Source organism: Natrix helvetica (assembly GCF_964273705.1).
Source record: "Natrix helvetica genome assembly, chromosome: 10".
Lineage (NCBI taxonomy): Eukaryota > Metazoa > Chordata > Lepidosauria > Squamata > Natricidae > Natrix > Natrix helvetica.
The window spans coordinates 13,068,493-13,078,612 of record NC_138561.1 but is presented as its reverse complement, the minus strand read 5'-3'; the positions used below and the strand labels follow the sequence as shown (position 1 = coordinate 13,078,612).

General features: G+C 43.7%; 1 protein-coding gene across 1 annotated transcript; it reads left to right on the top strand.

Moving 5' to 3' along the window:
- The first annotated feature begins 2,051 nt into the window (after positions 1-2,051).
- RRAD (RRAD, Ras related glycolysis inhibitor and calcium channel regulator) lies at positions 2,052-9,532 on the top strand. The gene is made up of 5 exons (XM_081963175.1): positions 2,052-2,156; positions 2,930-3,335; positions 5,263-5,336; positions 6,466-6,670; positions 8,172-9,532. Exons 2-5 carry the CDS (start codon positions 2,942-2,944, stop codon positions 8,447-8,449), a joined length of 951 nt encoding a protein of 316 aa, XP_081819301.1. The 5' UTR covers positions 2,052-2,156; positions 2,930-2,941; the 3' UTR covers positions 8,450-9,532.
- Positions 9,533-10,120: the final 588 nt, after the last annotated feature.

The window sequence follows — 10,120 nt, the reverse complement described above, 5'->3', positions numbered from 1 at the left end:
CTATACTTATCTGTGAAAACTAGAGGCTTTTTCATTTTTTTTTTAGGTGGAAAACAAAATGGAATTCTGCCTGGGAAATTGTACCCCATAATAGTTTTACAACTGCAGCTATAAATTTGTCTAGGTTAGTTGCATTTTATGCAGATCTAATAAGATTGCAAAACAGATTTTTTTTAAAAAAACATTTTTATTTTCTTATGCATTTGAAGGCCAAATACACTTAGATGCCAACAATAATAAGAGAAGTACACATGATTGATTACCCAGCTACTATGAGAAGGCAGGCTATTAATAAAACTCAGTGCTTATATTTAGTGTATTGAATTTGCAAACAGAAAACATCATAGTGAGACAGATATTCTTCTTGTCCCTCAACTCTGTTCAATTCCCCGTGAAGAAACGGAAATAATGATATGAGGATGTGAATTATTTTCCCTGGAGCCAGGAAAAATGAAAGTCATGTAATATTTGGGGAAATATTTATGTCATTGGGAAAACTGTGGAATTTCCTCTAAAGCTACACAAGAGTCTTTAAAACATTTAAAGTCAGAAAATCATCCAGTTTGAAGTTGGATGCAAATATGAATGTCCATATAAATTTAACATTTAATTCCTTTTCTCTTAGTGAAGTCACCAGCTTTTGCTGAGTAAGGCTAAAAGGGAACAGTTCAAAGTCACTATGCTATGATACATGCACAGTTATAAGGCTTAACTCACAACCTGGGTGAGTCAGCCATTACTGTACTCTGCATGTGCTCTGAAGCACTCTCATCTCAGTCTAATTTGAAATGCAACTATAGGAATGGGAATACCCCAATCAAATTAGAAACCACACTGTCAGCTTTCACTAACTGGGTTGAAGTATTTCATGTAGCTCTTGGATCCTACCTCTAAAGTTTCAAATGACATGATTCCCCAAGTCTCTAAAAATCATTTAAATTGACAATTGCACAGTGAGCGAAGGAAATAACCAAAGCAGTCTCTAATAACTTACTTAAGATTTATGATTATGACCTATCACTTTGTTGTTTGTATGTACAATGAGAGCTTACGCACTGAAGACAAAGAATAAAGAATTATATTTCTATTCTATTATTCTATTGTATTCTATTGTAGTCTAGACTAGTCTAGTCTAGTCTAATCTCATTTTACTCTATGTTATTCTATATTATTCTATGTTATTCTATTCTGCCCTGTCCTATCCTATTCTATTCCTACTCTACTCCTACTCTTACTCTATTCTATTCCTACTATATTCCTATCCTATCCTATCCTATCCTATCCCTATCCCTATCCCTATCCCTACTCCTATTCTATTCTATTCTATTCTATTCTATTCTATTCTATTCTATTCTATTCTATCCCTATTCTATTCTACTCTATTCCTACTCTATTGTATTCTATTCTATTCTATGCTATGCTTATTCTTATTCTATTTGTACTCTACTCTACTCTACTCTACTCTACTCTACTCTACTCTACTCTACTCTACTCTACTCTACTCTACTCTAGTTCAGTCCTGCACTTTGCCACCATCTCTTGACTATTTTCAAACCCATTTTAAAAGTCCATAAATCAATTTCCATCTGGCGCTCGGTGCCCTGATGTTTTCTGCCTGCCAAGAATTCGGTGTAACTCTAAAATCTGCCCATTTTCTTAGCCAAGCCAAAAGGAAACCCCATAGTTGCTGAGCCGCCGCCGCCGCCGCCGCTGCCTTTAACAAGAAGTATTATATATTTTGGGGGCTTGGGCTAATCGCGTCTGTTGATTCATATTTTTAAAACACGAGGACGGAAAACACCAGCGTTTGGCTTTTTCTGCCGGGGTGCTGAAATAACCGTGACTAAACGCGGTCCCGTAGGGCACCTTTTTTCCAGGCAGAGAAGAGAGGAGGGGAAGACGGTGGGGGGGGGGAGGGCGGAAGAGCGCCAGAATTCTAATTCAGAACCTGGTTGGGTTAGGGGCTATTGTGACGTCACAAGGAGGGGCGGGGCCGGGGGCAGCAACCTCTTTATAAAGTCAGGGCGAGAGGGACGAGGAAGATAAACCGAGGCAGTTCAGCTCCGGGGGGGAAAAAAGGATCAAAGCGCAAAAAGCCGCCGAATCCTTTGGAGTTTCGGCATCTTGCTTTCATCCTAAGTCGCGACGCTCGCTAGGTAAGTTGGCTTTGGCAGATGGGCTGGGGGTTTTCGGGTTCTTGGCTTTTGTTTTTGTTTTGCTCGTTAAAGGCTAGGGGGGGGATTTTACCCGGGGATTTTCCACGGGGGAAGTTGGAGAAAAGAAAGGGACGGGTCTCGCGTGGGTCTTCCGCGCATCGAAGTTTTGGGGATGGTCGATCAGAAAGTTCGGCAGTTCAGCGGTTCGAATCCCTAGTCCAGGTCTCCTGAGTCGAGAGCTGGACTAGATGACCTCCAAGATCCCTTCCAACTCTGTTACTGTTCACTGTTCCCACGGCTGCCTGAAGCTTGTGCGCTCGAGGTGGGGGGTGGGTGGGTGCGATTTCTCCGCTTCCCTTCGGGTCTCCTTTCTTTCTTTTGGAGGTTGACCCGCCCACCGATCCGGTTTAACGGACCCCCCCCCCGGGTTACGGACCAATTCCCCCCATTTCCTAAGCTTCTGATCTCATTCACCACCACCACCACCCCTAGCCCCTTTTCCACGCATGGGGCGATCCGAAGCGTGGTTAGGAATCGGCAAGAGGAAAAGGGACGAAGCATAGGGGGTTGCGGGCGGCTGCTCCGGATTGGATTCGGAGTAAAGAGAGGGGCTGTAAAAGCACTGCGAAGCGCGCACACAGCGAAGCGATAGTTATTCTCCCCCTTCTCCGTTTGCATTTGCCAAGTCTAAGGAGGGGAGGGGTTTGCTCCGGATTAACCCCGGTGTCGTGGGAACGCGCTGAGAACTTTCTCCTTTCCGTGTCTCTCTCCAGCCAGGAGCCCCCATGACCCTGAACCGCGACGACAAACTGCGATACCTGGACAAGCGGCGCGGCAGCATGCCCTTCGCGGCCCATCATCCGCAGCAGCAGCAACCCCTCCATCGGCGCAGCATGCCGGTGGACGAGCGGGACCTCCAGGCATCGCTGCCGCCCTCGCCCCGGAGCCAGCTCTCTGGCCTGATGCGCTGCACCTCCTACAACCCGGGCGAGGAAGAGGAGGAAGAGACGCAGCGGCCGGGCTGGGCTTCCGACTCCTCCGATTCGGTCATCTCGTCCGGCAGCGACTCGGAAGGCGGCCTCTACAAGGTGATGCTGCTGGGCGAGCACGGCGTGGGCAAGACCAGCCTGGCCAGGATCTTCGGGGGCGTCGAGGACGGTCCGGATGCCGAGGAGGCAGGTGAGGTAACAGTAACAGAGTTGGAGGTCATCTAGTCCAACCCCCTGCTCACGCAGGAACCCTGTACTAGGGATTCGAACCGCCGAACTATCGACCTTTCCCATCGACAAGCTCAGGGTCTTAGCACTGAGCCACCCAGTCAGGCTAGTCTGGGGGCTGAGGATGGGGCTGGGGGTGGGTGGGAAGAGAGGCTTTGTGCCCTCCCCCCCAACCAAGAGTAATTCTGCCTTTTCTGATGGGGGGTGAGGATGGGGCGGGATAGCCAATCCCAAGCACTGTTTTGGGGTGAGGGTCCTTGGTGCTCTCCAAGCTTGGTTGTTTTCTGGCAGACGTTTCATTACCCAACTAGGTAACATCATCAGTGCTAGTAAGTGCTAGCAAACCCCATTCCTTACTAGCACTGATGAGGTTTCCTAGCTGGGTAATGAGCTTGATTGTTTTCTTAAAGATGTTTCATTAGCTAACTAGGGAAGCTCATCAGAATAGGATAGGATAGGATAGGATAGGATAAGACTAGGAATGGAATGGAATGGAATGGAATAGAATAGAATAGAATAGAATAGAATAGAATTCTTTATTGGCTAAGTGTGATCGGACACACAAGATTTTTTTCTTTGAGAGCATATGCTCTCAGTGTACATAAAAGAAAAGATACATTTGTCAAGAATCATAAGGTACAACACTTAATGATAGTCATAGGGTACAAATAAGCAATCAAATCATCTATCAGTGATTTATATCAGTGCTAGTAAATGCTAGCAAACCCCTTACAAGCACTGATGAGGTTCCCTAGTTGGGTAATGAAACGTCTGCCTTGAAAATAACCAGAGAGCACCAAGGACCCTTCCTTTCAACCCTGAGCTACAAGTATTCTCCTTTGTTGGTACTATTTTTGCATCCCTGGCATCATCATCTCCTCTGCCCACATCTGCTTGAAATCAGTGGTGCCCATTTCTTGCCATGTTGAAGCTGGCATCAGGCAGAGGTTTTATTCTGAGCCAGAAGTAGACACGGCTTAGTCTTTAAAACAGTGAAATCCCCAAACGCAGGAAAAGAAATCCAGCTTTGCCCTCTCTGCATCATTGCTTCCTTTACTGAACCACTGGACATGTAAAACATACTAAGAAATGCACGTTGTAGTTTCTAAGTATTTTAGGAGGCTTCTTCCCCTAACTGAGGCAGTCTTGGGTACCCTCTAGATGTGTGGACTTCAACTCCCAGAACCCCTCAACCTTGAATTCCCATTGCTGGGAATTCAACCTTCATTCCATGTGGTTTTTCCTATGATCCCCTGTGTCAGAATGGTTTACAAATAATTGAAAGCAGCTGTAGGGCTTTTATGGACAATATCATTTGCTCTAATGTTCTTAGGCTCAATTAAGCTCAAACGTTTTGTGTTACAATTCATCGGACAGCTGAAACACACCAGCTTGAGCGCAAGTTCAAACGTTTTGAACTTTTAAAAGAAGTTAAATTAAGTCTACAATCTTGCATCGGTCTCTATTTCTGACCGCCATGCTGTCCACTGCGTTTATTTTGTATTTAGGGTTAGGTTTAATTTGGGCAGTGGTATCGCGTGCATTCTCCAAAATTTACTTGGCTTTAATAAGTGCCATAGAAAATATAAACAAACAATATAGTGAGGTTTTATATTTATGAGTTGAGTTGAAGTTTTAGCAAATTGGGTGCAAGATTTCCAATAACTCTACCAAGCAAAATTCGAGGGGGTGGGTGGGAGGAAGAAATGTGTAGGGGAAGAGAAAGATATTTTTATTAATTATTGGAAACTTGAAAACTTAACCTTATTTTTTAACATTTCAGTTGGCTTTGTATATCCTGGATTTTGGGGGTTTTGGTGATAGAATATTACTTTTCCTTTGTGCAAATTAAACATTTTGTCCTAACTTTTCCTTGATTTGTCTTTCAGGCAATACATATGACAGATCTATTATAGTTGACGGGGAAGAAGCATCTCTTGTGGTGTTTGACATATGGGAGCAGGTAAAGATTTACTTTTTCAAATATTTGATTTGCAATTATTTGCAGTTATCCCCCTTTTCGTAGCTCATAACATTTTTTTAAATCTACTATTTTGGGTGGAAGGTTAGCGATTTGGACTGATTTCTTGTGAAATCACGGTTTTAAGGTTTGTTACTAAATATGTGGACTGTCCCACTGTGTCTCAACTTGGGTTTCAGCAAGTGCAAGATTAAATACAAACAGATTAAGATTTATTTTTAGTTACAACGAAGCCTCCCGTCTCAACATCTTTGTTGAGCAGGGAGGCTACAGAAATGGAATAAATACGGAGTTAGGATCTCAATTTTTGTTGATCTTGTAATATCCATCTTCAAGTCTTGCTTAAGATCTATAGAACCTTGGGTTCCAATATCATTCCTTCACTGATCTACTTCTCCATCGGTGTTAACACATGATCAATCTTTAGAACAGAAGAACAACTGTTTGAAGTCCAACCCCCCAATACTCTGAAACACTCATTGTTAAACTCATGGGGAATACCCCAAGTTAACTTTTGTTAAAATTACATTTATTTGCCTACATTTCTTCTTTTTAAAGCTTTGTCAGTCATAGCTTTTTAACATTTTTAGAATGATGACTGTTATACTACAGGTAGTCCCCGACTTACAACAGTTAATTTAGTCACCATTCATTTAATATGTGCTAGTAGGCCAGCATTGGCTAAGACACTGAGCTTGTCGATCTGAAAGGTTGGCAGTTCGGCGGTTCAAATCCCCAGCGCCTCGTAATGGAGTGAGCTCCCGTTGCTTGTCCCAGTTTCTGCCAACCTAACAGTTCGAAAGCATGTAAAAATGCAAGTAGAAAAAACAGGGACCACCCTTGGTGGGATGGTCACAGCATTCTGTGCCATTCATTTTCTACCCAGTGTACAAGATAGAATTTGAAACTCTAAAAAGACAACAGTGGGACTATGAAACTTAACAAGTTGCAAACGCTACTCCAAACTTCCCTGAACAAAAGTTGACCGACAAGAGTATAAAAAAATATATATTTATATTTCAGTATGAAGTTGAAAGGTGGATAATGTCTTACCTGATAGAATTAAAACGGATGCAATGCCAACGTTTGTGCTTCTATTCTTTGACCCTAGGATGAAAGCCAGTGGCTTCAGAACCATTGTATGAAGATGGGAGACGCTTACATTATCGTCTATTCGGTGACCGATAAAGTCAGCTTTGAGAAAGCGTCTGAACTGAGGATTCAGCTGCGAAGGGCACGGCAAATGGAAGATATTCCTATCATTCTTGTCGGAAACAAAAGTGACCTTGTTCGATCACGAGAAGTCTCTGTAGATGGTAAGAGATGATTCCACCCTAAACTCAATCGCTGAGCTTGTTGATCAGAAAAGTCGGCAGTTCGGCGGTTCGAATCCCTAGCGCCGCATAATGGAGTGAGCTCCCGTTACTTGTCCCAGCTTCTGGTGAGATTTGATCTGCCAGATTGCAGTCAGCCAGCAGTCAGCAGAAGTAGCCTGCAGTACTGCACTCTAACCACTGTGCCACCATGGCTATTTGTAGGCCTGTGGATTTATGGGATGGGAGCAAAGAACAAAAACAGATCTGTGTGTGTGTGTGTAGGGGGGAATCTGTGTGTGTTTGTGTGTTAAGAACAGCAAACAAATTGAATTTCTTATCAGCCACAAGGATGGTTGCTATGTGTTCCCAGCTCATAATGCACTTCTGAGTGCTAGTGGAGAACTGAACCATGAACCTTATGAAGTGCAGCTTTTCAGTGGCAAATGTAGGCAAACAGATGTTAATAAGAGAGCCACTTCAATAATCCACCAGTTCTCTGGGATCTCCATGCCTGACACCCCAACTAGATTTTGAGAGACCTCAAAAGTGATCAAGGCAGCCTTACTTCCACAAGGTGGGCCCCACAGCAAAAAAGACCTGAGCACCCCCCCCCCCAAATATAGATCCCTAGCTGATAAGATTACATTGATCGCTAGTCTGGAATTGTCAGTAGAGGTACTCCTCGATTCACAACAATTCATTTAGTGTCCGTTCAAAGTTACAATGGCACTGTTTCACACTTAAGACCCTTGCAGCATCCCCATGGTCAAAACGTGGATGCTTGGCAACTGGTTCGTTTTTATCACAGTCGCAGTTGTCCTACTGGGATACTGGGATCCCCTTTTGCGACCTTCTGACAAGCCAAGTCAACGGGGAAGGCAGATGGCCTTAACAACTGTGTTGCTAACTTTGCAACTGCAGTGATTCATTTAGCAGTAGTGGCAAGGAAGGTCGTAAATTGGGGGCAAAGCTCACTTAACCAGTGTTTCACTTAGCAACATAAATGTTGGGCTCAGTTGTGGTCATACGTTGAGGACTACCTGTATTGAATGGCCATAGCTGTACTTATTTCAGGGAACAGTTTTTTGCCCCTTGAGATTGAAGTTCTGGGGTTCTCTTTCTGGAGATTGAAGTTCTGGGGTTCTCTTTCTGGAGATTGAAGTTCTGGGGTTCTCTTTCTGGAGATTGAAGTTCTGGAGTTCTCTTTCTGGAGATTGAACTTCATGGAAAACAGGCGTTCCACCTCTGAGATGCAGCTGCAAGAAAGCAGCAGAGTATCTGCATTCATTCCATTGTCCTCCTGATAAGACAATCTTGGACTACTTTAGGAGTCTGCTTGACCCGAGATACCCTTTCTTTTTCATGCCGACACTTGCACAATCTCCTATCCTACAGCTTCCAACTCTTAACCTATGATCTGTTCCCATCCAAATCCAGAGCTTGTGTTGTGTTGATTGTGCATGGATGAACTAATCTTGGCCTTCTCTCTTGCACCCCGCAGAGGGACGGGCTTGTGCCGTTGTCTTTGACTGCAAGTTTATCGAGACCTCAGCCGCACTTCATCACAACGTCAAAGATCTCTTCGAGGGGATCATCCGTCAGATCCGGCTACGCAAAGATAGCAAAGAGGACAACGCCCGAAGGATGGCCAACACAAAGAGGAGAGAGAGCATCAGTAAGAAAGCCAAACGGTTCCTGGGGAAAATGGTGGCCAAAAACAACAAGAAAATGGCTTTCAAAGCCAAATCAAAATCCTGCCACGACTTATCAGTACTTTAAAAGAAAAAAGGAGCTCGTGGCAACATTAGAAGTATGTGAGTGGGTGTGGCTGTGTGGGTGTGTCGTGAACCTGTCTCTGGCAGTTAAAGAGTGAGGAAAAAGGACCTTGTGCGAAGCGACAGAACAGAGGGAAGTGGATTCCTTCATGCCTTACAGTTCCTACGCAACGCTAGGAATGGAGATTACAGGACCATCGTTGTTAGAACGCTTTCTAACCTTCAGCAAAAGAATGGATTTTTTTTAAAAAAAAATATTTCAGCAGCTTTGTAACCCCTGTGTAAAATTGCTAGCTGTCCTGTGGATATCAGGGAATCAAAAGAAATGCATGATGATACGTAAAAGAAGCGAAGAAGGAAAAAAGTATCGCCGTAAACATATCTCCTTGGCTGAGCAAAACTTGAACAGTGTACGCAGGTTCGTACACACTACTCTTGGGTGGGTGGGTCTCAGTGGTGGGTTTCGGATCCCGTCACAACCGGTATGCTGTGACGGGGCCGGACGTTCACCTCGGGCATGCACGCTATGGCGAGCTGCTTGGCGAGGTCGTGCAAGCGCATACGCTATGCGTGCGTACACAATTGGCCCGTTTCCCTCAAAAAGAGGTAAGGAACATGGTCAGGCCCACCGAAACAACATTCTGGTATGGTGGCCGCTACTCCCAGCTGGCACCAGTATGCCCGTATCGGTCTGTACCGCCCGGAACCCACCACTGGTGGGCCTGCAATTCAGTGAGATGATTCAGTTTAAAAATGATTTAAGCAAATCACTGCATTGGAAGGAATCAGCCAGGTGGACTTCTATACCAGGTGGATGCAGCCAAGCTGTTTCATTTGACTTGCGGTGTTTGGAGTGTGTATTTCAAAAGTGTCACAGAAGGGAGGGATAGACACTCAAGGAAATTGGCTGTGTCTCCAGAATTGGACCTTCCAAAGGTATTTCATGATTGCTGGCCCAAAGTGACTTACCAAAGGTTACCCAGGAGATAAATCTCTCTATATATAAGCAATTATTTTTTAGAAGTTACATGTGGTTGGAGGGTGGGTGGACTTCAAAGAGTTGTCGGATTGGGGGGGGGAGAAAATATATATATATATATATATATATATATATATATATATATATATATATATATATATATATATATATATATATATATATATATATATATATATATATATATATATAATAAATTACCATTTTTGGAAGTTGATTTGCACTTTCTTTAAATGTTTGTTACTTGTTTACATGGCAGATTTTATAATAAAGTATTTCTGGTTACTATAGAAGACTTTGTTTTTCTTTTTCTAAAGAAAAGATATTTGGAAGATGGACGCTTTTGGCATTTTAAACATTATTAACGCTAATATTCTACAAACCAGATCATTGTGTTGGTATTGAATAACCTAGCTTGTCCCTAATGAAGGAAGTAGATCAGTGGTGGGGCTCAATTTTTTTTACTACTGGTTCTGTGGGCAGGGCTTGGTGGCCATGGTGTGGTTTGGTGGGCGTGGCAGGGGAAGGTTACTGCAAAATCTGCATTTCCTCCAAATCAGCTGGGACTCGGGAGGCAGAGAATAGATGGGGCTAGCCAGAGGTGGTATTTACCAGTTCTCCAAACTACTCAAAATTTCCGCTACCGGTTCTCCAGAACTGGTCAGAACCTGCTGAATA